General features: G+C 38.6%; 1 protein-coding gene across 3 annotated transcripts in view; it reads right to left on the bottom strand.

Moving 5' to 3' along the window:
• Positions 1-11,346: 11,346 nt before the first annotated feature.
• Positions 11,347-15,191, bottom strand: part of SLC19A2 (solute carrier family 19 member 2) — a 33,856-nt gene continuing 30,011 nt past the window's right edge. For all 3 annotated transcript variants that reach the window (XM_086344826.1, XM_086344824.1, XM_086344825.1), the window contains exon 6: positions 11,347-13,311. In XM_086344826.1, the coding sequence (XP_086200952.1) occupies positions 13,183-13,311 (129 nt within the window). In that variant the 3' untranslated portion in view covers positions 11,347-13,182. The remainder of the gene's footprint in view (positions 13,312-15,191) is intronic.

Here is a 15,191-nt window from a genome sequence, read left to right as displayed (position 1 = left end):
GTTACCAGTTTTTTGACCCTAAGATTCCCCATCCATTCAAAACCAAACATTTACAACTACAGATTATCATACTAAGTGAAATAAGTCAGAAAGAGAAAGGCAAATACCACGATATCACATATATGTGGGATCTAAAATATGGCGCAAATGGACATACCTATAAAACAGAAACAGACCCACAGAATTAGAGAACAGGCCCCTGGTTGGTAAGGGGGAGTGGAGTCGGGGAGGAAAGGATTGGGAGTTTAGGATTAGCAGATGTAAACTATTACATAGAGGATGGATAATAAGATCCTAATGTATAGCGCAGGAAACTATATTCAATTTCCTGTGATAAACCATAAGTGAAAAACAATATTCAAAACGAGTACATCCATATGTGTATTACTTTGCTGTACACAAGAGATTGGCACAACACTGTAAATCAATTATATTTCAATGAAAAATTAAAATCTCCATTGTCCAAGAGAATGGTCAGAGGAAATAGGATGTTTGTTTCCACTTTCAAGCAGGTTAAAATGGTCATCTAGAATTTTCCAGATCCTTAAACGTCCTCCTTAAAGGTCATCTTTATGTATAAGAAAGGAGCAAGATGATTTTTAGATTGAGGTGACAAATGGCAAGATTTAAGGATTTGTCCATTCCCTGCCAGAAGTAACACAGAGAAAAGTGAAAATATTTCCTCAGTACAATACATTCAGATTATTGTTTTTTATTATTAGGATTTCTGTCATTTGGTATAACGGACAGCATCTTTTCTCCAAAGAGGAGCAATATAAAATTGAACTTTTAAGTATTCTCCAAACTGTACAGTAGACTAAGTTAAAAAAAAATTAAGATGAATTGCAATAGTAAGTGCACCTCCTAGCTACAGTGTAGAATGTATGGTTGTAATAACCTAATGTTTCTTCTGCTGCAGGACTTTGGTCTTAAGCCAAACACTTGAAAAAGACAAAAAAAATATATAAAATAATCAACTGTTGAAAATCAAAGGAATTTTAGTCAGATCTTTAGTGAACATGGAATTACTTCCTAAGCTAAAGTGGACCTTTTAGGTTTCTGAATTCCTAGTCAAATGTTTTTCCCACTGACCCTCCTAAATATTTTAAATCTTTTTGCAAGTATTAGTACCATTGTTCATAATAGACAAAAAGCAGAAACAACCCAAATAGCCAACAAATGATGAGTGGACAAATTGAGTGTAGTATATCTATACCATGGAATATTTCAGCAATAAAAAGGAATGAAGTACTGATAAACACTACAACATAATGCACCTTGAAAATGTTACCGAATTGGTCATTCGTACCCGTGCTGAGAGAGTAGATCATCAGTGCTAGCACCAAAAAAATAAAAGTAACTATGGGAAGTAATAGGTATTTAATTAAGTTGACTATTGTAATCATTTATATTTATAAATTATATATACTCACATTAGATACATTAAAATTGTATAACTAAACTATATATAATGAAGCTGAAAAAATAAAGTCCTCTTTTCTCTTCTCTTGGATGTGAGCCCCCTTGCACTATCAATGACTGTACAAGGAAGGAGAATTTAGGAAATATAAGAACAGAGTAGTTTAGGTAAAGCCTGGTACAAAAAAAAAGACATTTTCTGCTATCCAGGGCCTTTCATTTAGATGGACTCTAATGCTATTCAAAGTCTGAAAATGTTAAATGTCAATAAATGTATTTTAGTTATAGGGAGCAGAAATGTGTGTTTGAAATTAGTGACACATCAAAGACAAAGGGATTTTACAAATAGAGATCACTGTATATATGCATAGGGCCATGTGTTTTTCCTCTTGACTGGTTAATTTAGTACTAATTATAACTATAAATTTTGAATGCTCGTTCTGAAAAAAGATCCAAGAAATAGATAAAACTCCAGTTTTCTGTCTTTATTCATTACACATGCTATAGGAGAAAACTACACAATATGAAGAAGAGACAAAAGTAGAGTAACAGTCTCTTTCAATAAATAAAAACTTTGAAGGAATGCTTTGACTTAGAAAAGTCAGTATTTATTTAAGTAACTAAGAAGAGATTAAATAGGTGCCAAGAATTAAGAAGATATGACTAACATATGTTCTATAAAACTGATCAAAGAAATATATTTTATAGATAATATTCAGATTCTGCATAGAGTCACAATATTCTAAATCATGTCAACAAATAATTATTCATTACTTATATGGAAGACACTATTCTAATACTTGGAATATATCAATGAATTATACATGTATTATATGTTATAGTCAGAGTTCCACCTACCTCAGATCCTTGAAACCAGTTGCCAAAAAGAAAAGTGCAAACATCTCAGAGTCCTTTGCCTTACTTTCTTCTAATAAGTTCAGATCTCTGAGTTCCCAGCCCAGAAATTAGAATGTTATCATTTGAAAGGAAAGGAAAAAGAAGAGGTGAAATATTTGAGTATTTTTCTGAGTTTTGTACATATGCATTCCATTTTTAAGGCTCATTTATTTATAGAACACAGAAGCTTTATAATACTAATGTTTAACATACATGTATTTAAAATCAACACCTTAACATCTAGGTCTTTTGTAAATTTTAAAAACTATTTTATAATATAGGGAATACTTGTTTTAGGAACTCAAAAACTCATTGCCTTCATAGAGCTCACATTCTAATAGGGAGAAAAGACAATAAATAACAAATATACTAAATAAGTAAATCATATTTGTGTTAGAAAGTGAAAAATGATATATAAAGCATAAAGCAAAAAAGAGAATTATAAGTGTGGGGCTAGGTTGTAGTAATAGGTTGGCTATTTCAAAAGATGTATTCAAGTTAAGCCTTAATGAAGTGACATTTGATGCTTTTAATATAATTATACACATATTTGATGTATAATATCTATGAATTATATATGTATGTTACATATCAGATATCTGATATAGTTATAATAAAAATAGAGCAACTGCCAAAATAAATCAAGACATTATTTCTGTAAAGGACTATTAGGGTGTGTCAAACTAAAGGCTGGAGGGCCTGAGTTTGCTTATGACTCTTAGCATCAGGACAATCCCATTTTCAGGTTGTATGCCAGCAATAAGTACGTTCCTTAAACACAAAAGTTACTTACACTATAATTATTTTTGTTTGTTCGGCAGATTTGTTGGGCACTTGTTTCACGTGTTCACCCCTTCTGAGTATATGCGCAGCCCCCAGTAGGCAGAAGTCTCAAGGAACCTCCTGCTGTGAGGCTCCAGCTTACTCAGTGTGTGATTTATTTTTGTTGTTTTAGTTGCTCAGTGGTGTCCAATTCTTTTGTGACCCCATGGACTGTAGCCCACAAGGCTCCTCTGTCATGGAATTCTCCAGGCAAGAATACTGGAGTGGGTTGCCATTTCCTTCTCCAGGGCATCTTCCTAAGCCAGGGATCAAACCCACATCTCCTGCAATGGCAGGCAGATTCTTTACCACTAAGCCACCTAGGAGGCCCAAAAAACTATATTCCAATAAGTTTTTTTTTTAAAGAAATCGTATATGTTCCTCAAGAAAAACCTATTGTCCTGGCATTTATCTTTAAAATAATTTCTTTGGTGGGATTTTTAGTAGGAGTAGTCAGTGAGGAAAGGGACAAGTCAAGGTATAAACAGGTTCTTTATGGCTGTTCAGATTTTCTTGAGAATAACAATGTTTTAAAACTATAAAACAATGACTCAATTCTTCCAGCTTTTTCTCTTCACCTATACCTGGTGTAGGTTTCTCTTCACCTATACCTGCTATAACCCTTACGGCAGAAAGTGAAGAGGAACTAAAAAGCCTCTTGATGAAAGTGAAAGAGGAGAGTGAAAAAGTTGGCTTAAAGCTCAACATTCAGAAAACGAAGATCATGGCATCCGGTCCCATCAAATCATGGCAAATAGATGGGGAAACAGTGGAAACAGTGTCAGACTTTATTTTTTTGGGCTCCAAAATCACTGCAGATGGTGATTGCAGCCATGAAATTAAAAGACGCTTACTCCTTGGAAGGAAAGTTATGACCAACCTAGATAGCATATTCAAAAGCAGAGACATTAGTTTGCCAACAAAGGTCTGTCTAGTCAAGGCTATGGTTTTTCCAGTGGTCACGTATGGATGTGAGAGTTGGACTGTGAAGAAGGCTGAGTGCCAAAGAATTGATGCTTTTGAACTGTGGTGTTGGAGAAGACTCTTGAGAGACCCTTGGACTGCAAAGAGATCCAACCAGTCCATCCTAAAGGAGATCGGTCCTGGGTGTTCATTGGAAGGACTGATGCTGAAGCTGAAACTCCAGTACTTTGGCCACCTCATGCGAAGAGTTGACTTGTTGGAAAAGACCCTGATGCTGGGAGGGATTGGGGGGCAGGAGAAGGGGACGACCGAGGATGAGATGGCTGGATGGCATCACTGACTCGAAGGACGTGAGGTTGAGTGAACTCTGGGAGTTGGTGATGGACAGGGAGGCCTGGCATGCTGCGATTCATGGGGTCACAAAAAGTCGGACACGACTGAGCAACTGAACTGAACTGATACCTGGTGAATGTCTCCTGCTTTAAAGTGACAACCTAATAGCAATGTAGGCTATCTCTATTTCTTCTCTGGGATTGGCAATATTGTTAAAGCTCATTATAAAACTTGGATGTGCAAAAGTACCTTTGCCATTAACTGGGAATGAACTCATCTTGTTTTCTGAATAGATGCAAATAGTAAATGACTCCCAAGAACATACATAGCCACACCTAGAGGTTCATGTCAGCAAGCAAATGTAAATCAGATCATACCCCTCTCTGACTTTCCAGTGCTATTAGAATAATATTCAAATTCTTTACCTTACTTCCCAGGTTCTGAATAATTGGGCCCCTTCTTACTCCTATAACCTCATCCCCTACCACTTTGCTGCTCATTCATGATACACCAAGCTCCCTGTTCATCTCTCTGTTCCTCAAACATGGGAACCTCTTTTCCATTTTTGCTGTTTCCTCTGCCTGGAATGCTCTTCCTCGCATATTTGCATTGCTAACTCCTTTTCATCATTTATGTAAGAGTGGACATCCTTGCCTTGTTCTTGATTTTAGGGGGAAAAGTGTCCCAATTTCTCACCATTTTGTATGATGTTAAGTGTAGCTTTTCTATAAATGTTCTTTATCAAGTTGAGGGAATTCCCCTCTATTCTTAGTTTACTGAAAATTTTTATTTTAGTTTTGTGTTTAAACATGAATGGCTGTTGGATTTTTCACTTTCCATTAGAGTTCTTAACATAGTGACCATAGTTAAAGGCCCAGTCTGCTAACTCCAGTTAGCAGTTAACGCTCTCAAGCTGGGCCTAGTCCTGTTGCTTTGTTTTTTCAAACTGTGCTTTTTCTTGCCTTTTATCATGACTTGTTGAAAACTAGACATGATATATCAGCTAATAGGGACTGAGGTAAATAGGCTTTTAGTGTGAGATTTTATGTCAATATGACTAGAATATAACTGGGCTGTGTGTAGTGTTTCTGGTAGCTACAGGTGCCGTGAGATTCAAATTCCTCTAGTGTCCTTTTTCTCTCTAGTTTTTGGGCTAAGAACTCCTCAAAGGCACTCTGTGTCTTCTGTATCCTTCAGTTGTAATTCACTGTTGTTATTATTCCAGTTGAAATTCACTGGGATTTCCAGGGAGCACTCTGTCCAAGTGCTCAATCTGTAAATACTGTTCTTGAGCTCAAGATCTACTTCCGTCAACACTCCCAGAACGTGGCAGATAGGTCCTCCCAAGATTTTTGGCATCCTGCAAGGAATGATGGTCAAGTCATGCCATTTGTTAAGAGTAAGAAGTTGGTGGTGGTGTGGGCAGAAGATGAACTGTATCAAACAGATGAATAAGTTTAGAGGTTTTCAGTAAGTATTAGTTGGGCAGGACTGAGCACAGCAAAGCAGCATACTGATTACCAAACACATTTGAAATGTCCGGCAGCCCACCCACCCCCTTAGCAGTCCTTCACCTGGGTTTCCCTCACGCGGGGGTTTGGGGTTGTGGTTTTCAGAGGAGGACTTTCAGAAAACTGTCAAGTGCGGCACACAGCCTGGTCTTTCCAAAGCCCTACCTCCCTCTCCCACGGTGGCAGCGGCGTTGGAGCACCGTTTCTAAAAGAGAGTGCGAAAACTTGGCATGAGGCGCAGCCCACGGGCAGGCGGCAGGCTGTAAAGGGCAGGCGCTCAGGGCTCAGTAAGAGAGAGCAAGAAAGTGCGCAGGCTCCGCCCGCCGCAGGCCAGCCTCCAGTCTAGAGCTGGAGGGGTGAGGAGCGCGGGGGGGCCATGTGGAGGAGGAGCTGAGAAATCCCTTCTTGGATTTTCTGCAACTTTGTTTTACCCTATCCTGGCAACTCGTACCGCGGTGCTCCTACCCCACAGTCACTCAGCCAGCCATTCCAACAGAGCCCCTGGGCCCACCCACCCTACAGCGGCTGTGCCCTGCCTGGCATCCTTTCACCCTGGAAGTCAGGCTTTTGAGTCAGGACTGCATCTTCCCATCCCCTCATTCTTCCCCTGGGGTCTTATCCTTACAGACCCGCTGGCATGCAGGGGTGGAAATGACGGTTAGTTTGCAGTGTAGGGTGGGAATCAGAATCCTATCCCGAATAATTACAATACTGTGATGGTTTCCACCATACAGCAACATGGATCAGCAAAGTTTAGGGGCAACTTTAATAAAATCTTATTAAAGTGAAAAAAAAAAAACTTTCCCGGCTTCTCCACTTCAAAGACATGTGACCTTGGGTAGGTTATTTACACTTTCTAAGCTACCATTCCAGAATGTTCATAACCACAAGTCAGTCTTGTTTTTTCCCCGCTGCTGTGGATCATAAAAGCCTTCCTCACGGACTAGGCCTTCCTAGTGGACCCAAAATAGCAGTCCACCTAGCAATTTTAGTATCTTCCCAGAAATTTTAGGTAGTATCTTCCACTGCTGCCAGATTAAATTTCTAAAGACAAGCTTAATCATTACTCCCTGATTCTTTCTGCAAGTAATGAACATTAGAAAATGGCCCCCTGTCCTGCTCTCTATATTCCTTGCTGATTGTGCACCCGCACTTTCTGACTTTCATACCTTTACTTATGCCTCTTTCTCCACTATAGTCCGTTCCTCTTTCTAAATTTCCTTTAAGATTCTGACCATGCTGCATGACTAACTTTTCAAATGCCACCTCCTTCAGGAAGTCATACATTATTTCCCCAGTGGACTTGTAGTTTTTGAGATCCAAGCCTCTTTAAATCATTATGATACCTGACACACTAACTTGTGTTGCAGTTGGGGCTCTCTGTTATGCTTGCTATCAATACTTATCTTTTCTTATCACACATTTTAAGTTCTTTGATATCCGGAGTCATGACGGTTTTGTTGTATCCGGAGAACTTTCTAAAATATAAATTAAAAATAAGAGGGAGTGTTTCTAAATAACAATTTTACCTCAAATTATACTTTCTTATTTCAAATGAAATAGATTACATATTTATAACTTGCTATGTAAACACATGAATTTAAAAAGCAGTACCATTTAAAACCTAACAGCTTTAATAGTATCTCACAAAATATATTCCAGAATTTTTCTTACAAAATTTTGTATTACTAGAAATTATTTTAATAACCTGCAATTCAATAACATTTGGTAATAACAGAAATCAAATAGGGCATCTAAAGCCCTTAGAACATTATTCAGCACAGTCATAAATAGTAAACACTATCTAATTATGAGCTATCATTATTGTTGATATAATTCATCTAGTTAAATGTTGTTGTTCAGTCCCTCGGTTGTATCTGACCTTTTGTAACTCCATGGACTGCCCCACACCAGGCTTCCCTGTTCTTTACCATCTCCCAGAGTGTGTTCAAACTCATGTCCATTGAGTCAGTTATACCATCCAACCATCTCGTCCTCTGTTGTCCCCTTCTCCTCCTGCCTTCAATCTTTCCCAGCATCAGGGTCTTTTCTAATGAGTTGGCTCTTTGCATCAGGTGGCCAAAGTATTGGACATTTAGCTTCAGCATCAGTCCTTCTAATGAATATTCAGAATGATTTCCTTTAGGATTGACTGGTTTGATCTCCTTGCATTCCAAGGGACTCAAAGTCTTCTCCAAGACCACAGTTCAAAACCATCAATTCTTTGGCACTCAGCCTTCTTTATGGTACAACTCTCACATTCATACATGATTACTGGAAAAACCATAGGTTTGACTAGACAGACTTTTGTCAGCAAAGTAATGTCTCTGCTTTTTAATATGCTGTCTGTCATAACTTTTCTTCCAAGGAGAAAGTGTCTTTTAATTTTGTAGCTGCAGTCACCATCTGTGGTGTTTTTGGAGTCCACGAAAATAAGTCTGTCACTGTTTCCCCATCTATTTCCCATGAAATGATGGGACCAGATGCCATGATCTTAGTTTTCTGAATGTTGAGTTTTAAGCCAACTTTTCCACTCTCCTCTCTTACTTTCACCAAGAGGCTCTTTAGTTCCCCTTCACTTTCTGCCATAAGGGTGGTGCATCTGCATATGTGAGGTTATTGATATTTCTCCTGGCAATCTTGATTCCAGCTTGTGCTTCATCCAGCCCAGCGTTTCTCATGATGTACTCTGCATATAATTTAAATAAGCAGGATGACAATATAAAGCCTTGACATACTCCTTTCCCAATGTGGAACCAGTCCATTGTTCCATGTCTGGTTCTAACTGTTGCTTCTTGACCTGCATACAGGTTTCGCAGGAGGCAGGTAAGGTGGTCTAGTATTCTCATCTCTTTAAGAATGGCTTTAGTGTAGACAATGAAGCAGGAGTATATGTTTATCTGGAATTCTCTTGCTTTTTCTATGATCCAACAGATGTTGGCAATTTAATCTCTGGTTCCTCTGCCTTTTCTAATTCCAGCTTGAACATCTGGAAGTTCTCAGTTGATGTACTGTTGAAGCCTGGCTTGGAGAATTTTGAGCATTACTTTGCTAGCATGCGAAATGAGTGCAATTGTGTGGTAGTTTAAGCATTCTTTGGCATTGCCTTTCTTTGGGATTGGAATGAAAACTGATTACAATGATATGGAATTCCAGCTGAGCTATTTCAAATCCTAAAAGATGATCTGTTAAAGTGATACACTAAATACGCCAGCAAATACAGAAAAGTCAGTAGTGGCTCCAGGTCTGGAAAAGATGAGTTTTCCAGTCCCAAAGAAGGGCAATGTCAAAGTAATTAAATAAAACTTGACCAAAAAATGAGAGTGTTTAAAAGCCTCCTATCATTTTTATTTTGAAACATTCCAAAAGAACTTTCATTTGAGAGTACAATTTTGAGATTGATTGTTGTTCAGCCACTAGGTCGTGTCTGACACTTTGTGTCCCCATGGACTGCAGCACATCAGACTGCCCTGTCTACCATCTCCTGGAGCTTGCTCAAACTAATGTCAGTTGAGTCGGTGATGCCCTCCAACCACTTCATCCTCTGTTACTCCCTTCTCCTGCCCTCAATCTTTCCCAGCATCAGAGTCTTTTCCAATGGTCGGCTCATTTGAGACTGACAGCTAAAACTGTTAATAGAGAATGAGGGGGAAGGGAACTGATTTCTCACGTGACAGGTGCTTTCACAAATGTTCTTTCATTTCTTCACGACGGTCTCATGAGGTAAGTATCATCCCCACTTACTGATAAGGAAACTGAAGCTCAGGACTTCCATGGTGGTCCAGTGGCTAAGGCTCCACGCTCTCAACGAAGAGGGGCCCAGGTTCAACCCCTGATCAGGGAACTAGATCTCACATGCCACAACTAAGAATTGGCATACTGATCCCATATGATGCAACTCAAGTTCCTGCATGCCAGAACAAAGACCAGACACAGCCAAGTGAGTAAAAAGAAATATTAAAAAAAAAATAAACTGAAGCTCCAGAGTAACTTCCCTAATGAATCAGAGCTTTGAATGGCAAACTCAGCATTCTGAAGCCCCTTCTATCAGCATTACTTAATGAAAAAAGTAGAATTAGTACTACCACAGGATGCTTTTTCCAGAATCAAGAGATGATGTTCACAAATCCCTTTCCAAACTAAAACATGTTATATAAATGTAAAGTACTAATTACACGTGCATGCCTGCTCAGTTGCTCAGTCCTGCATGTCTGACTGTTTGTTGACCCCATGAACTGCAGCCTGCCAGGCTCCTCTGTCCATGGAATTTTCCAGATGAGAATACTGCAGTGAGTTGCCATTTCTTTCTCCAGGGGACCTTCCCAACCCAGGGAAGATCTTCCTGTGTCTCTTCCATCTCCTATATTCGTAGGTGGGTTTGTTGCCACTGCGCCATCTGGGAAGCCCTAGGATTCCATAAGAAGTAAGACAAATAGGTATCCAATTTCTATCATTTGAGCACAATGCCCTGAATAAAGCATCCAGTGGACTAGACATCACTGACAGGCATTTTAATCTTAATGCTTTACTTTGATGTACTTTTTGAAAAATAGCGTTTATTTAGCTTTGGTACTGGCAGGTGGTTACGTTGAATCCATCACATATCATTTGTATAATTCAGTGTTCATGGGGCACAAACACAAGATGTGTTTTGCAACAAAAGACAAAAATAAGGCGTGGTTCCTGCTCAGATACATAAGATGTGCTATAAGGACAGAAAACTTTAAAAAGTTTTTTGCATGAAAAATTTCCAAGTCTTTGGTGATAATCAATAAAAATGCCTTAATGAAGGTTTTGCAATGGGAACTAATGTGAAAGTACACATTCAAATACTATTAGAAAAGACTGGTTTGGTTTGTCGGCTAAAATGAACAAAGCAATTCTCAAGAAGATGGCAAGAAGATGCTTCCGTGTGTACCAGAACATTTGGGGCTATAACCAAAAGGCTATGATTTTTTCAAAACAAGATGGCACCTTCTACCTTTGATTCAATTTCATTTCATTTATCTGAAAAATTCAGTTAACACTGAAGGGAACGTTGGCCTTTTTAGTTTCTAAATGGGAGAATGCTTTTAAAAATATAAGAGGTACCAACATGAAGACCAAGAAAAATAAGTAGAACAATGCGGTGCTAGAAAAAAAATTGGGAAAACAACAGAAATGAGAGGGAAGAGTCAAAGGTAAAGACCAGCAGCTTCCCTGGTGGTCCAGTGGTTAAGACTCCACCTGCCAATGCAGGGGCCATGGATCCAGCCCCTGGTCCAGGAAGACCCCACATGCTGAGGGACAGCTAAGCCGCACGTCACAGCCACTAAGCCCATGCCTGAGAGACGGCAAGCCACAACTGCTGAGGCCTGCAGGCTCTAGGGCCCGTGCTCTCCACAACTAGAGAAAGCCTGCATGTAGCAACAAAGACATAAATATTTTAAACAAGGAAAAATATACTGCAAAATATTTATTTAATAAAAAATAATTGTATAATCTATACAGTATTGAATAAAAAGTACAACAAATTATTTGCACTTCTTTCCAAAACCGCATACAGTACAACTTGCAAATTGGGTTCAGCATTCTACAAATAGTACCACACACACCAAGATAGGAACTTATTATTGTCTTAAGTAAAGGCTCTGATTGTATAAAACCAACTGTGACTTAAATTCCAGGGAAATACTGCTTTAGTTACATGAACAGTTTGATTGTGCCACAGTCTATTTTATTAAAAAAATTAAATTCCTCAAACACCATTTTTCTACTTGTTTCTGAGTACACATTCCCTATGTAGCAAAATAAAACAAAGACAAAATACAAAATTAGAGGCTGATGTTTATGATATCGCTTCCTTTTTCCTTCCTTAGCTAGTGCTCTTCTCCTTTCTTTTACTCAGAAAGGAAGGTGACTAGAAAATGACTTATTCTTATCCTCATTAATTTGCTTCTAGAATTCTTGCTCACATAAATGAATAAGTCAGTTTTGGAATCTTGACATTACTATTCAGTATTTACCTACGTCATTCTAAAAAAGTTGACCTAGCTTTTTTTTTTTTTAAGATAAGGCAACAAAATTGGCTTTAAAATAGTTATCATGTCTCACATATGCTAGCAGTCACTTGGTAGACTAATCTCCCACTTAAATGTACACAGAATAACATTTTTCAAGTAACTTGGAATCAGTAGCAATTCTTATTTTAAGCAGATTATTTAAGAAGATGCACCTTTATAAACAAAGGCAAATTTAATATACAAAATGCAGGAACCAAGTCCATCCTACGTCCTGTCCCACCAAAATAAAGAGGCTCAGTTTGTGAAAAAGACCTTGGAATAATCCAACAATTAATGACACCTTTATCTTGGATAAGAAGGACAAACAGTATAAATGCCATAAAGGGAGATGAAGTTATTTTAAGAAGACTTTCCCATTTTATTTTGGAGATCTGCAGATACAAAATGGACTAGTTATGCCTTTAGCCCACTTAGTAACTTTTCATCATAGATTTAATAGTCCTTCATACCGAAGAATACAAGACAAGTAAACCTACCTTAAGTTTTCCATTAGGTCACTTTTATATTATTAGTAGGCCTCAAAACTTGCCTTATTTTTTAACTAAATTAGCTTCTCTGGGAAGCATATGAATAATGTAAAAATATACTTCTAAGAAAAATCAACACAAATACACAACAGTCAAGATGGGCACTGAGAGTATTTACACAATGAATTTTTAAAGATAACTCAGAATTAACACATATTCTTTATAGAACACCAAACCAGGGCAAATGTTGTCATCTGTAGAAACAAACGCACATGAGTAACACAGACATGAGAACTAAGTTGAACAGAGGCAGATGCTGTTAGAACACTATTTCGATTCTGACTGTAACATCCTGTGGCCCGTGAAGCCCTGGTCCCAACAGGCCAAGCATCTGGCTAATCAGACACAGAAGTAGAATACTTGACCTATGAAACACCAGACTCACTTGTGAGCATGTGTACATTACCATGTGCTGCCTAATTGCTCTTGATTCTTGGTTTTCAAAAGCAAGTTCACTTTTGAAGCAGGAAAAACAGATTCTTAAATTGGCTCTCATAAGTATTCCAGGAAGTACACTTCATTTCTCAACTGTATTGTTACTCTGGGAAGACAAGGTATAGTCAACTGGCTGCTTTGAAGCCATGAAATGCATACTCATAAATATGTGTCTACACTTTAAAAAATTAAATACAGCCGGTTACAGCCGTTGTGCAGAATTCTTGCAATATGAAGCTCTTTTGCAGTATGTTATGAGGGGGTCTCTTGAGAACTTGATTGTGGATCTTCTTGCTTTCTATATTTCTTCATAATACTGACTGTACCATTAGCCAGGAAAACCACAGCGATGAGTGCAAAGTAACCAGCGTAGATGAAGAACTAAAGAGGGGGGAAGAAGTAATTTACAGAATTATCCACTGGAAGGTCAGCTCTTTTATTACATATATGTGAACAGACTCTATAATTAAAGATATGTTCAGTTTCTCAATACAATTTCAAAAAACATTGTGCTTACACAATGTGCCAGGCACTGAGGATACAGAGAGGCAGGACAGCATGGTAACACTGCAGCCTGACTGCCAATCCTGACTACCCACTTACCAGCTGTATGGCCTGGATGGAGAGACTCAGTGTCTGAGCCTCCACTTCATTTACAACCCATTTTGTAATTCATAATATATCCTAATTACAGTTGTTGGGAAGGAATAGGATTCTGTATGTAAATGTTTATTAACACAATGCTAATACTGTTAATATTATTGGTTTTCATTTTTGTTGCTGTTATAACTGAATCCTGGTCTCTACCCTCAAACCGACTAACTCAAGCTGATACGAGGCTAAGTTCTGAAGATCAAGAATTCCCACTCTTTCCCAGAAGAGGGCAGCAGAAGGTCAACTATATTCCATTGTAAGATAACTTTTTGTAAGAATCTTCTCTAAGCCATTTTTAATGTGATTATATGATTTATCAATATCATCATTTTCTTATTAAAATAACTTACTAAATACTGATAAGCTGGTTCATGGATCCAGTAAGCGTGCCGCTCTAACCCTCTGCGTGCATGCTAAGTTGCTTCAGTCGTGTCTGACCCTTCGCAACCCCATGGACTGTAGCCCACCAGGCTCCTCTGTTCATGGGGTTCTCTGGGCAAGAACACTGGAGTGGGTTGCAGATTCCTTCTCCAGGGGATCTGACCCAGGGATCGAACTCACTTAACTCTCCTGCACTGGCAGGCAGGTTCTTTACCACTAGCACCACCTGGGAAGCCTAACCCTCTGAGCCAAGTCTTTTAAATTTGGACACATTTTCCTATAGGAAATCGGTTAATTAATCATGGCAGTCATGAGTTTGACCACAGCCCACAAAATTATTATTCCATACATTTAAACCCACCGCTTCTATAGCCAGATGACAAGCACTTATTCTCCTACCCTCCATCCCAAATGAAAGCACTTAACCCTTGAGAGGTCTTCCCAACGTTTTTATTGCAGGCAGTAACTGGGAAACACATAAGTAATAATTACTTAAAAGACAATAATAAGCTCCCATTCCTCTGCTCTGTCCACCTTTCCCCCACCCTTTTCTGAGCCAGCATGATGCAGAGGTAGATGCCTAGGCTTTTGAGTCAGATGTTGCTTTGAATCCTGGTTCTGCCATACTATTATTGACCGTGACCTTAAACAACACCTCTCTCAGATTCATTTTCTTGACGTCTAATCATGATAGCAACCCTGCAAAATTCTATATAAAGTACCTGGCACACAGAAGGCACTCAGCACACATTATCTATTGTTTTTCTTTTAGATCTCCTCGGTAAAAACAAAGTTAATTACTGCTAACATGTCAGGTCTTTGTATTGTAGGAAAACTAATATGTAAGTGGGAAGAACAATGGAGATAGAATCTTTTGAGCTGAGATGAGTTGGGGTAGGCACTTTTTGATTCAATCGCCCATTTTGCTAAAGTACATCCCAAGCCCTATTTACAACTCACAATGAATGAAGCCATATACAACCATACAATTCCAGAGTGAATAAACGTATCACACTGTCTCTGGGTGTTTGTGCAGGTGTTTTCTCAATAGGTCATATGTAATGCTAGTCATCAACAGCAAGTCATTACCTTGGTATCTGGGTGGGGGGTGTTTAAAGAAGGGAGGAGACTCAGAGAGCTCTCAAGTGAAGCAGGCATCTCAAACATGGGATACAGTACCTCTGGTGGATTCATTTCGATATTTGGCAAAACTAATACAATTATGT

The sequence above is a fragment of the Bos grunniens genome, chromosome 16 (assembly GCF_055505025.1).
Source record: "Bos grunniens cultivar Pamir isolate PY7600 chromosome 16, Bosgru_T2T1.0, whole genome shotgun sequence".
In the NCBI taxonomy this organism is placed as follows: domain Eukaryota; kingdom Metazoa; phylum Chordata; class Mammalia; order Artiodactyla; family Bovidae; genus Bos; species Bos grunniens.
This window is presented reverse-complemented; position numbering and strand designations above follow the sequence as displayed.